Raw genomic sequence first — 14449 nt, forward strand, 5'->3', positions numbered from 1 at the left:
TAGAGCTGAAGAGAATAAAGACAGAATTAAAGAGAAGAGAAAAAACTTCAAACAAGAGAGAGAGAGAGAGTATGAGGAGAGTGAGGGGTTAAAGCTCCAGCAGCTCAGGGAAACCTGATGCTAATGAAGTGTGTGTGTGTGTGTGTGTGTGTGTGTGTGTGTGTGTGTGCAGCAGCAGCAGCAGCAGTAGGCTGTGTGTTTCTGCTCCACAGCAGCGGCTGCACTGGGTCTGTTGTGGCCGGAGAGGATGCGCGCCTCCTGGGGCTCAGACAGCACACCGAGCCGCGCGCACTGAGGAGCACCGGGGGAACCGCGTCACAGGTAACGCGCTCCACTAATGCAGATATTATATATATAGAATAATAAGTAGTGAGAGAAAAGACTAGTTAGAAAGAGTTAGAAAGACTTACAGAGAGAGAGAGAGATGGGTTATGGTGAGTTATGTGGAGTTTTGTAACGCTGTTGTGAGTTAGAGGATACTGTATGTAACATTATGGAGATATGTAACGTTATGGAGATATGTAACAATATGAAGGTATGTAACACTATGGAGATATGAAAGTTACTGATACATTGGCAACATATGGCCACCTGCGTCAAGACATGTAACAATGCTGTGAGTTATGATATATTTAACATTGTGGAGATATGTAATGTTATAGAGATATATAACGTTATGGAGATATGTAACAATTTGGAGATATGTACAGTTATGGAGATATGCAACATTATGGAGATATGTAACAGTTTGGAGATATGTAAAGTTATAGAGACATGTAACATTATGGAGATATGTAACGTTATTGAGATATGTAACATTATGGAGATATGTAATGTTATAGAGATGTATAACGTTATGAAAGTATGTAACATTATACTGAGTTATATGGAGATATGTAACATTATACTGAGTTACATGGATATATGTAACATTATACTGAGTTATATGGAGATATGTAACATTATGGAGATATGTAATGTTATAGAGATGTATAACGTTATGAAAGTATGTAACATTATACTGAGTTATATGGAGATATGTAACATTATACTGAGTTACATGGATATATGTAACATTATACTGAGTTACATGGAGATATGTAACATTATACTGAGTTACATGGAGATATGTAACATTATACTGAGTTATATGGAGATATGTAACATTATACTGAGTTACATGGAGATATGTAACATTATACTGAGTTATATGGAGAAATGTAACATTATGCTGAGTTACATGGAGATATGTAACATTATGCTGAGTTACATGGAGATATGTAACATTATACTGAGTTACATGGAGATATGTAACATTATACTGAGTTACATAAAGATATGTAACATTACAGTGAGTTTAAGGGAGATATGTAGTGTTTTGTTGAGTTAGTAAGACATCTACTAAAAAAATATTGCTTCAGTTGGTCAATGCGAGCTGGTAAAGCTGGATTATGCTGGAAGACCAGAAAAAACAAAAAGACTCAAACAAATACTGTATGCTTGTGTAGAGCTGGCCAATCTGTTCCTTTCTGCAGGGATGTAACATTACTGGAAGTTGCAGGAATATATAGATTGTTATGGGGTAAACACAGCTAGTTATTGGGTTTTTCATAACTGGATTTATGGCTGTTGTAGCCATATAGTGTACTGCAACCAGAAAAGGAAGTTTAACACTCATAAGAGCTGTTTAATAATGCCTTATCCAATAATGCTGTTCCCATTTCCCTTTCTGACCTGACCTGGGCTATATGGGTATTTGTACAGTAACTCTATGAATATGAGAAACACGTGTGTCCATGTGTGCAGGATATACAGTATATACATACAGCTCTGGAAAACATAAAGAGATCACTTCAGTTTCTGAAGTTTCTCTGATTTTGCTATTTATAGGTTTATTTTTGAGTAAAATGAACATTTTTGTTTTATTCTATAAACTACAGACAACATTTCTCCCAAATTCCAAATAAAATATCGTCATTTAGAGCATTTATTTACAGAAAATGAGAAATGGCTGAAATAACAAAAATGCAAAGAAGTTCATATTCATGAAATTTTAAGAGTTCAAAAATCAATATTTGGTGAAATAACCCTGGTTGGTTTTTAATCACAGTTCTCATGCATCTTGGTATCATGTTCTCCTCCACCAGTCTTACACACTGCTTTTGGATAACTTTATGCCTTTACTCCTGGTGCAAAAATTCAAGCAGTTCAGTTTGGTTTGATGGCTTGTGATCATCCATCTTCCTCTTAATTATATTCCAGAGGTTTTTTAATTTGGTAAAATCAAAGAAACTCATAATTTTTTTAAAGTGGTCTCTTTTATTATGTTTTTCCAAAGATGTACTAGGCCTGTCACAATAATTACATTATCGACTTATCGTACAATAAGTGGATATGACCTCAAAAATATTTGATAAATCGTGATATCATCTATTGTGTTTATTTGAATGTATGTTTGCATATATTACAGTGAACAGTAAAGGTGTGCCATATCCTCTTGTGCGCAATAATGTCACCAACATTTTTTAATATCGTGAATGATAAATTACTCTGAAATATTGTGGCATATTACCTACCCCTAATTATTACACCAGGGTACTATTTTTTCCTGTTTTTAGCAAAAGAAGAATTCACACGGTTCTCAATTCCCATTATATATCTACTAGAGACAGATTATATCTGTCCAGTATCATTTATTTTACTTTAATCCAAGACATATGGAGATATTTGGGGTGCATTATTATTATTAGTATCATGATATTCTGGATAATTTACTTCTGTTACAAATCTGATAAAATTATTTTTTTAGTATTTTTTAAATCTCTTAGTTAGGGTGTGCCATATCATATTCATTAAAAAATCGTATTCAATAAAAAAAAAGTAAATTTTTATTTACTTGCAGTAGTGTATTCTAGAAATATATATATTTTTTAATCAGTGTTTTGTAATATCGCCAAGAGAATCGTTATCGCGAAAATGTCATGAAATATCGTGATACAATTTTAGGTCCATATGACCCACCCCTTGTGAACAGTATTTTAGCCAGTCATGCTAAATTACCAACGCTTTAATAACTGTGACTCTATACAAACAGTGTGGACAGCAGTAGGTAAAGGAATAAAATATACGTATTTTCCAAAGTATGAATATTTAAAATGCTGTTGTTTTTAAAAAGTATAATTGCTTTGGTATGCAATACTTTTTTAATTTTGTCATTGGAATTTAAATGGTTTTAAAATGACAATAATATCGTTTATCACAATATTTTCTGGGATGATATATCGTCCACAAAAAAATGGTATTGTGACAGGCCTAAGCTGTACATATCCGATTAGTAGGATGTATCAAATAATTTAAAGCAGTAGGAAGTGAGGGAAAATAATGATTTAATAAGAATTCTTGGGTTGAAGCTAAAGTTTAAATTTTTTTTTTAAGTTTTTGATGTTTTATATTTCAGGGTAATGAACGACATAAAAATGGCATCACCTGTGCGGATATCCCTGCTCCTGCTGTGCGTCCTGCATCCATATGTGATAGTACAGAGTGCTGTGGATTCTGGGACATGCTCTGGAGGGCGCTGTAGAGCATCACGCCAATATACACCAGCTCAGAACCGAGCCGCACCTGCAGCTCCGAACCACCAGCATGCAGTCCAGAACCCTCCTCCAGCTGAACTGTGGGAATCCCATCTTCCTGTCCAGTCCCAGCGTCCGAGAGAAAGCTTGAGGACACGATTGGCTGATGTGTCTGGTACTGGGTGTACTGGTCTGGACTGTGTGGCTATGGCTGAGAGTAACAGCACCAGAGAGTGCCGGGGGCTGGAGTGCAGGCTGCCTCTAAGGATCAGGCCGAAGCCCAAAGCGAGGTCGTGTCTGGGGGATGGCTGTGCCACCGACGGTGCTGCCCCCGGCCAACCTACCCTGATCCATGTGCCGGATAGAGCCGCTCAGTTTCTGGCCGAGTTTACGGATGCGTCGTATCCTGCTGCGGAGCTAGGGGGCGCTGCACTAGGAGTTCAGCTCACATGTGACATTAAACCTGGTAAGAATTTTATTATGGGGTTATGGCTGCTGTGTCTTAGATCTCTCTAGATAGACTTCCCAGAGCTTCCTTTGTACTTACAGCCAATGAAAACTCAAAAATCAATGCCAATTGGTGCTTTTGGCAGTGTGCCAAATCCTGCTGGAAAATGAAATCCGCATCTCCATAAAAGTTAGCAGTCAGCAGAGAGAAGCATGAAGTGCTGTAAGATATTCAAGAAAAAAAAAAAACTGCACTGACTTTGGACTTGATAACAAAACACAGTGGATCAACACCAGCAGATGACATGTCTCTCCAAACCATCACTGATCATCAGTAAATTTTGGATTTCATGAAAAAAAAAAAAATCAAGGGATCAGAGTCTGGTGGAAGAGTGGAGAGACACACAGTACAAACTGCTCGAGGTCTAGTGTGAAGTTTCCACCAATCAGTGATGGTTTGGAGAGACATGTCATCTGCTGGTGTTGGTCCATTTTTCCAAAAAAACGGAAAAATTAATCTACAACTGCAAACCAACCAAGACATGACCATGGTCCACCCAAACTGACAGATCGAGCCAAGAGAGCACTGGTTAAAGAAGAAGCCAAGAGGCCCATGGTCACTCTGGAGGAGCTGCAGAAATCCACAGGCATCCACAAGCTAGATGCCTAGCTCACACTGTATGATTTTAACCCAGTCTTTCAATATTGTGAAATCCAACTGTAACTGAAAGATTACAGCACATCCAGTCTAAATAGTGTGAACAAAACAATACCAACAATCCGACCACTCAAAATGAAATGCTTCTGTTGAGAAATATGTTTAAAAACTAGCAGAATCTAGTAGAATGCAGATAGTATTTTAAGTGGTTTATTTTGTGGAGTCCCACAGCGTTGTATTTTAGGGTCTATACAGCTATTGTTAAAGAAGAACTGTGGTGTAAAATGGACTTTTGGAGTAGTAAAACATGATAAAATGTACTTACCTTTGATGAATAGCACACCTCCGTTCTCCCACAGCGTTCTGAGATCCAGAAATTTTAACAGTTTGTCCAAACACCCTTCAGAATGGATGATATGGGCCATAATTTGCCCTGATAAATCTATTTTTTTTTCACCGTTATTCAGCTCAAAGTAGCTCCATGCCAGAAGGCAGGCTATGCAGAGTCTATGTATATATATGTCTATATCTATATCAGTACAATAACAGCACGCACTGAGCTGAAGCAAGCATTAGAGGATGTAAAAAGTTGTTTTTAATAAGCTTCTTGTGCACTTTTTAAGTTATTAATGCCTCGTTTTAAATGTCAGGGCTCTCCAGATTCTAGTAAAGAGGTGTGGAGCTACTTTGAGCTGGATAACGGTGGAAAAAGTGATTTATCGGGGAAAATTATGCTCTGTGTCACCCAGTCTGAAGGGTGTTTGGACAAACTGTTGAAATTTCTGGATCTCAGAACGCTGTGGGAGAACAGAGGTGTGCTATTCATCAAAGTTAAGTACTTTTTATCATGTTTTACTACAACAAAAGTCAATTTTCTCCTTAAAGGAGTTCTCCTTTAATATCATCGCAGTCCAAAACTGCCACTTTACAGATGAGCAATAAAACTTTCTTCACTTTTAAATGGAAGGTAATAGTGAGGCCTTACTCCAGTCTCAGCTACTGATCTCTGCAACTCATTCAGAGTGATTGTTGGCCTCTTGTTGATTCTAACATAGAGATAGAAAATCTCTGTTCAAAATTGAAAGTAGAAAAGTGAAGTCCAATACTATAATTAATCTTGATTTGGAAAACTGACTCTATATTCTCCAACTTGTGAAACATGCCTCATCAATTATCAATCATTAATGAGATGGAAAACTGGTTCAGGTGTGTTTTACCAGTGGAAACAATTACATATAGTGTTTTTGGGAGAGCTACAGGTGAAGGACTGAAAACCTGCTGTAGTTAAATTAAATAAATCACACATTATTACAGTAGAATGAAGCATTATTACAGTCTCATTAGCTGTACATGAAGTATTGGAACAAATGACACATTCTTATTTTTTAGATATCTGATATGGTAGCATGATGAACTGAATGAATAACTATTTCCATGTATAATTGGGAAACAGGTAGCTTTTTTTGCACGCCGTGATTCACATCTGTTCAGCTGCACTTGAAAGCTCAGTGAATCTGTGGACGAGGAAAAATATCTGGCAGTCGAGTGTCCAGCATACTTAAGCTGCTTTGAAGTCCGTCCATGCTACTCTCACTGGCTCAAACTGTAGCCTTGACAGGAAGAGAAAAAATAGCAGTTCTGAATTTCTGAAACAAAAGTCATAGTGAACTGCTTGTATCTGAACCCGCCATCCAACCAGACAGCTACAAAAACACAGACAACAGATCTAAATAAAGAAAAAATCATATATTACCTTTACAAATGGCTAGAGACTGTTAAAGCGTTTTTTTTGGATGCCAGAGGAATTTCAAGTTATTTTAGGATAAATCAGACACAGTCATTACTGGTAATTATGGCCTTTGCCTTTGACAGAATGATGTTTAATATATTATTACATTATATATTATTATATTTAATATATTATATCATTGAAAAGTTACTTTATTTCAGTAATTCAGTTCAAAATGTGAAACTCAGATATTATATAGATGTATTAAACACACAGAGTGATCTATTTTAAGCGTTTATTTATTTTATTGTTGATGATTATGGCTAACAGCCAATTAAAACCCAAAAATCAGTGTCTCAGGAAAGTAGAATATTATATAAGACCAATTGGTACTTTTGGCAGTGTGGGCAGTGTGCCAAGTCCTGCCGGAAAATGAAATCTGCATCTCCATAAAAGTTGTCAGCAGAGGGAACAACAAACAAAACTGCACTGACTTTAGACTTGATAATAAAACACAGTGGATCAACACCAGCAGATGACATGTCTCTCCAAACCATCACTGATTGGTGGAAACTTCACACTAGACCTCGAGCAGTTTGGACTGTGTGTCTCTCCACTCTTCCTCCAGACTCTGCTCCCTTGATTTATAAATGAAATGTAAAATTTACTGATGATCAGTGATGGTTTGGAGAGACATGTCATCTGCTGGTGTTGATCCACTGTGTTTTATTATTTTAAGTCCAAAGTGGTACACTGCCAAAAATATCAATTTGTCTTATATAATAATCTTGAGGAGTTGGGGAATTTGAAGAGTTTGGAAGTTTGAAGAGTTTGAGGATTTGGGGCGTTTGAGGAGTTGGGGAGTTTGAAGAGTTAGGAAGTTTGAGGAGTTGGGGAGTTTGAAGAGTTTAAGGAATTGGGGAGTTTGGGAGTTTGAGGAGTTTGTGAAGATTGAGGAGTTTGAGGAGTTGAGCAATTTAAAGAGTTGGGGAGTTTGAGGAGTTTGGAAGTTTGAAGAGTTTGAAGATTTGGGGAGTTTGAGGAGTTGGGGAGTTTGAGGAGTTTGAAGATTAGAGGAGTTGGGGAGTTTTTAGGAGTTTGAAGATTTCAGGAGTTTGAGGAGATTGAAGATTTGGAGAGTTTGAGGAGTTTGGCGAGTTTGAAGATTTGGTGAGTTTGAGGAGTTGAGAAGTTTGAGGAGTTGGGGAGTTTGAAGAGTTTGAGAAGTTGGGGAGTTTGAGGAGTTGAAGAGTTTGAGGAGTTGGGGAGTTTAACAAGTTAGGGGGTTTAACAAGTTGGGGAGTTTGAAGATTTGATGAGTTGGGGAGTTTGAGGAGTTGGGGAGTTTGAGGAGTTGGTGATCATCCAACATCCTGACCTCACTCTTGTCAAAGAATGCAATCCAGTCCTCACAGCAATTCTCCAAAATCTATACAGAAAGTCTTTCCTGGACAGTAGAGACAGTTACTCAAACAAAAGCAGGAAAAACTCATCGTTCAGGTGTGTCCACACAGTGCATTTCCACACAGTGCATGCAGCTGTACAACATCTAAAGGTGCTATCTGCTCTGTTCCAGGAGAGAACGAGGTTCCCTCAGAGGACGCCCTCATCCTGCACCTGCAGCTGGCCAAAGGGCAGGAGAAGCTGGTGGAGGCGCTGCGAGCGCAGCAGGAGGTGATCAGAGACCTGCAGCAGCGGCTGGTGGAGCAGCAGGGGGCGCTCCTGTCACAGCAGCGCGAGATCCTGGAGCAGCAGCAGCGCATGTACGAGCAGATGGACGTGGTGAAGGCCCAGTACGGCCTGCTGTCCGAGACCGTCAAGCAGGTGTCCTTCCAGGGCCTGCAGGGGGAGCTGCAGAGCTACTTCCAGAGCCACCTGGCAGGCCTGCAGAGCCAGGCACGCAGCCACCTGCAGAAGTCCTACGCCGTGCACAAAATGGACGTGGATGCCAAGGTGATGGACGTGGCCGAGGACACGGATCACCCGCTGCTGGGCTGTCGCAGCGCCTGCGGGTCTGAGGAGTACTGCAACTTTCAGAAGCAGCCGCCGCAGTGCGAGACCTGCACCATGTGCCCACCTGGGTTTTTCCTGGTGTCCCAGTGTTCACCTAATGCGGACAGGATTTGCCAGGTATCAGTAGTCTGAGTCTGAGTGTTGGGGGTTAAACCAGTGATTTGGTTATCTGTGAAATACGTGGTGTCTGAAGTTTATTTCTCAAGAACATCATTTAACAACAAGCCTTATTCATCCAAAAAACAAATTTATCACAGTTCTGTTCTTATAAAATCCTCATAATGTCAATAAATAGGCTAAATAAGTAGGATGATCATACATTCTCTTTTTCCCAAGGTCCTCTCTGTTTCTTACAACCTGCACAAGGTGCATCACAATGAACATTGCTCTTTCTTTTTTTATATATAATTTTATTTCTAATTTTTATCCCATTTTCTCCCCAATTTTCACGCCCAATTACCCAATCCACTCATTAGGCATTAGGACTCCCCCTATCACTAGTAAAGCCCCAACAGCAGGAGGGTAAACACTAGCACATGCCTCCTCTGATACATGTGAAGTTTCAAACTGCTGATGCTGATGCACAGAGGAAAGCGCAGCGACTCGGTTCTGATACACCAGCTCACAGACGCAGCCTTGAGCTGATCAACATCACCCTAGGAGTGATAAAGAAAAAGATCACCATCTACTGTACCCAGCCAGAGAGAGCAAGACCAATTTTGCTCTCTCTGGGCTCCGATAGCCGATGGCAAGCTACATAAACAGGATTCTAACTAGCGATCTCCTGATCATCAGTGATCCGAGATCACTTGGAGCCGTCATTGCTATCTTACACTCCACCAACTGTCTATTTTCACACCTTGCACGCGTGTCATTTAAACAGCAACAGAGGGTGGGGCTGTTGACTGTTAAATATCGCAATATATATAGTTGAAAAGAAGACTATTTTCACTGGGAAACTATGATATTAAATAACTAAACTTTTGACACCATGGCTTGGCTGATGGCTTGGCTACATTTGAGGCAAAGGAATAAAATACTCTAAATTACTTTTTTTTAACCAATCAGTTACATTTACCGCATTATTTATGTTTCAAATAATTGTATATGTTTTCAAGTTTTGTAAAGTAAATAAATATGTTCTACAGGACAGAGATGAATGCCTGGAAATTCCCAGTCTGTGTGGAGAACGAGTGAAATGTCTCAATACTCCAGGTAAGAGAAGTGGACGGAAGTATGTTTTTAAACTTTCATTTCTCCCAAATTCCAAATAAAAATATTGTCATTTAGAGCATTTATTTGCATCTTATTGCATGAGAAATGGCTGAAATGACAAAAAAAGATGCAGAGCTTTCAGATCTCAAATAATGCAAAGAAAAATAAAGAAAAAAGTTTATATTCATAAAGTTTTAAGAGTTCAGAAATCAACATTTGGTGGAATTACCCTGGTTTTTAATTACAGTTTTCATGCATCTAGAGAGCTGCTGACCTACACAGCCAAAAACGAACCGGCTCCTTCCTACTTGATGTTACTGATGGTCAAAGCCAGATCTGTACCAAGAGCTCTTAGAGCTTCCAGTACGGCTCGGCTCAAACCACCATTCCTCAAAACCCACAGAAAACCAAAAACATCCCGACTCTTCTCAGTGCTGGAGGACCAAGGTGGAGGAACGAACTTCCACTGGGTGTCAGAACAGCTCTGAGAGTCATCTGCGGTCTTCAAACACAGACTGAAGACTCATCTTTTCAAAATATTATCAAGCTCTGTGTATCTCTTGATCCAAGTCTCTACAAACTAGCTATGGATATTTTGAAATGAACAACAACAACAGCACTGTTGTAAGTTGCTCTGGATAAGGGCGTCTGCTAAATGCCTTAAATATAAATGTAAATGCATCTTGGCATGTTCTCCTCCACCAGTCTTACACACTGCTTTTGGATAGATAAGATAACATTATGCCTTTACTCCTAGTGCAAAAATAAATTCAAGCAGTTCAACTTGGTTGTTTGATGGCTCGTGATCATCCATCTTTCTCTTGATTGTATTCCAGAGGTTTTCAATTTAGTAGAATCAAAGAAATTAATCATTTTTATCTGTTGCAGGTGGGTTCCGGTGCCTGGGCGTGTCGGAGAGAGACATCTCCTCAGGCCTGTGCGGTCACGAGTACTTCTACAACCAGGAGCTTCAGGAGTGCCAGGCCTGCTCAGACTGTGACGGACAGGCAGTGGCTGTTCCGTGCACTGCCACCAGCGATGCTGTGTGCGGCGTTCTCTCGTTAAACACACTGTCTCAGACTTGGTCTGCCTCCGTCGCTTTGCCCATGCCTCGCTCGAAGAGCGGCAGCACGGTGTTCCCGGGGTTACAGCTGAGCATCAGGGGGAAGGAGGGCAGCGATCTGCTGGTCAGTCAGGAAGGTTCTCTTAGCCTCCTTCAGCACGGCTTGCTCTGGATGGACCAGAACTTCGCTCTAAAGCACAGCTGCCGGAATTTCCTGCAGTTAGGGATGCGTCTCAGCGGCAGCGAGGAGGAAGGACTCGACTTGAGCGGGGTACGGGTTGAGCAGCCGGAGAGGAAGCACTTCCAGGGGGTGACTGTGAGCTCGGTGGTTGAGGTGGAACCCAATCAGACCCTGTCGCTGGTTCTGAAGAGCCCCAACCAGCACTGCAACCAGAGCAAAGACCTGCAGCTGTACGAACTGGGCAACTCCGCCTTTAGCTTGGTGTGGCTGTCGCATGACACTGGTGCGGTCGCAATGACGGCTCAGATGTCCACGGTGGCACACTATCAAGGCAACTACCGGCCAGCCTTCCGCGTCACTGCTGTCTCAGACCCCTATATGGTCTCGTTGACTCATGACAGTCGAGGCATTCGCTTCACAGAGAAGGGCGTAGTGAAGTTCGTTTTGCAGCAGGCACTCTACGCCATGGGCCACACTTGCGTCCGTGAGGGATTCTCGCTAGTCGCCTACGTCAACAGCAATGGCACCAATCGGGAAGTGGTGCGATCCTTCAAATCTGGCGTCAACTACCGAGACACATCCATCACCTTGTCCGCCGCCACTACTGTAGACTTGGGGGATTGGCTAAACTTCGAGATCTTCACCCCATCCCAGTGCAACATTCGCTACTTTGGCGACAGCTCTGGGATTAGCATGCTTAGCCTCCTCTGGATCCCGGTTACTGTTTCTTCCTCTCTTACAGCAACCGTATCAAGGACGGGCTTGCCTTCTGGCGCCGTAAGAAACAAAGCCCTACTCTTCCATCAGGAAGGTCCCGATTCTGACCACATTCGACTGGCTGGCACCGGGGAGCAACACAGCCGGAGAAACTTTGTGTTCCAGGAAGCAGGGACAGCTAACGTGGCACTAAACGTCAAGCTAATCCACTCCTGCAACGTGGTGAAGCTGGTGCTGCATCGCCAGAGCCAAGAAGGGCATTCACCGCACACTACGACTCCTCTGGCTCAGCAGGTCGGAGGGCACGTGCCCGAGGGCAGCGAGTGGGCCAGTATTGGGTTGAGGGCGTCTTTCGAGGTGCAGAACGGCACCGCGATCTACGTCACGCTGGACTGTGTACGCGGTCGCATCAATCAGATCACGCACAAGGGAGGAACCAACATCTCCATTCTGTGGGTCGCTGCGTGATCCTGACTTTTGGTGCTGTGGGTTTAGTATGAACAGGTGCTTTCAGGAAATGGTGCTTCCAGAAACTTCTCATTGCCAAAACTGGACGAATGGCGGAAAGCCTGGATATTCAGTCATATTTAGCACATTGAAGTATGAGAAACGAAGATGAACTGTTTGACCTTGCAGAGAACTTTTTATGTCTATTTTTGAGTCTTTTTTTGTGTTTATTGCAGTATTCTTTGTAAGATTTTGGTTTAGTAACAGGAAGACATGTAAATGTGGGTGATTTCACAAATGAGGTGCCATTTAAAAGTTACCAAGTACAGTCAAAATTGCTTTAAACACATATCAGGAACAATAGCTCCCCAGCTTTTAATTTTTGGTGAGTATAACGTTTTCTAAATGTTACATTTAACATCCATGAACGTTTAAATTTTCTGGATGTTATTAGAACTTTTTTATTTAACATTTTCAATGATAATGTGAACGTATTGCCAAGCTTATCTAGTTGGCAGGGAGTATGTACATTTTAAATGGAGATTTTTCATTAAGAAAAGTTTATAAATACATTTTGGTGGAATAACCCTGGTTTTTAATCACTGTTGTCATGCATCTTGGCATCATGTTCTCCTCCACCAGTCTTACACACTGCTTTTGGATAACTTTATGCCTTTGCTCCAGGTGCAAAAATTCAAGCAGTTCAGTTTGGTGGTTTGATGGCTCGTGATCATCCATCTTCCTCTTGATTATATTCCAGCGTTTTTTTTTATTTGGTAAAATCATACAAACTCATCATTTTTAAGTGCTCTCCTTTTTTCCAGAGCTGTATTTATACAACCAATATGAATGGGACCCCAATTGTGAAATCACCCTAAAATGTGAAATATTATGAAGCAGTTTTGTAGTAAGTACTGATCACTTTGCGAGTACTGTACTTCGGCTGGTTGAGGAGTGACTAATTATGTTCCAGAGGAAGCAGACTGCTTCTCCTGTACAGTTTCTTTTTATTTTCAAAGGATTTGTCTATTTTAAAAATGCATTTTTGCCTAATTATGTGTCAGGATTTTATACACATATCAGAACTGGTATAAAAGTATTTAGACACTGAGTATTTATGTAAGGAAATATGAAACGATGACTGTAATTTATATGTTGAAGCATATACAGAACATATTCTATGTTTATTTGATTCCAGTCACTCTCTCTGCGCGGTTAAAGCGGCGCTTTGCTGAGTGTTGATGGTAAACTGCAGATGTCTTGTATTACTCTGAGTTCGGCGGCCCTGTGGAAGTGCTGCCTCTGCATACTGTATTTAATTACTTCTGTATGTGCTTCATTCCTCCAGCCATTCCAAATAACAAAGCCCCTCAGAGCGCTGGCAGCGGCGCAGGCTCTGTGTTACACATCCACTGCTAATCTGTTTACCCTCTGAAAACCGGAGAAACACAGAAACCCAGCACAATAAAAGCTGTATGTTTTGCCAGAAGCTTTAAAATGCTGTTTAGTTTTTTTACAGATTGGCTGTTGGCCTTTCTGGGCGCTCTGTGATCCCGCCGCTCTGCACCAGCTCAGCCCTGTAGAAACACACGAAAATCTTCAGGTGGATTAGATTTAAATTTGTGCAAGCTATGCACCATCTCACCCTGTAACGGTTTACTATTTCAGACTAATTCTTAACCTGTTGCTTAAGAGCCAAAGAGCCGTCTTGTGTTTTCTTTGCACGGAGTCCAATGAAAGCATTTGATAGAGTCATGTCTTGGTTAATGTTCAGCAGATGTTGCCTGAGCACACCTTTCTGGGAGGAATGGGAGTTTGAGTTTGGGTTGAGTTTAGAGGGAGGGAAGGTGAGTGCACTCAGGGTCTGTGGGTAACAACCTGCACTACATGCATGTCTACTCAAAAGCTCAAATAAGGCTATGATCACACAGCAGGTAAATATGTCCCAGATCTGATCTTCTACGTCAGGGTCTTAAACTCACAGCCCGCAGAACGATATTTTGTGGACCGCTACTTAAAATTCAATTTTAGAGTTAAAAAAAAAAGATGCACCCTCTCTCTGTCACTGTACGTGTCCACGAACACAGTGCATCCAATTCATTTCAGTGGAAAGAGCCGCTACATGCCATGGCGCATGCTGGGTTGCGTTGAACGCAGCCTCGCCCTCCAGCAAAAAAGTTCAGCAGAGCTCATCTTTAATCAAATGAATCTGGCGGCCGTGCTGCGTCCAGCCAATCAGGGGACAGCAGGCTGTGACTTCACACACACATACGAGCCTCACCCACACACAGAACAGTTGCTTCTCAACCATGGAAGAAAAGCTGAAAACGGCGGAACATGGATTTATAGAACTCTAGATCCCAGTGAGGTTGATTAAAAATTCAAAATCTTAAACCTATGATTG

General features: G+C 41.1%; 1 protein-coding gene across 1 annotated transcript; it reads left to right on the forward strand.

The window, feature by feature from the left end:
• Window positions 1-177: 177 nt before the first annotated feature.
• nell3 (NELL (neural EGFL like) family member 3) lies at window positions 178-13534 on the forward strand. Its single transcript, XM_022662711.2, has 5 exons — window positions 178-321; window positions 3458-4041; window positions 7986-8539; window positions 9571-9637; window positions 10526-13534. The coding sequence occupies exons 2-5, from the start codon at window positions 3462-3464 to the stop codon at window positions 12064-12066; spliced, it is 2742 nt and encodes a 913-aa protein (XP_022518432.2). The 5' UTR covers window positions 178-321; window positions 3458-3461; the 3' UTR covers window positions 12067-13534.
• Window positions 13535-14449: the final 915 nt, after the last annotated feature.

The sequence above is a fragment of the Astyanax mexicanus genome, chromosome 6 (genome assembly GCF_023375975.1).
Source record: "Astyanax mexicanus isolate ESR-SI-001 chromosome 6, AstMex3_surface, whole genome shotgun sequence".
Lineage (NCBI taxonomy): Eukaryota > Metazoa > Chordata > Actinopteri > Characiformes > Acestrorhamphidae > Astyanax > Astyanax mexicanus.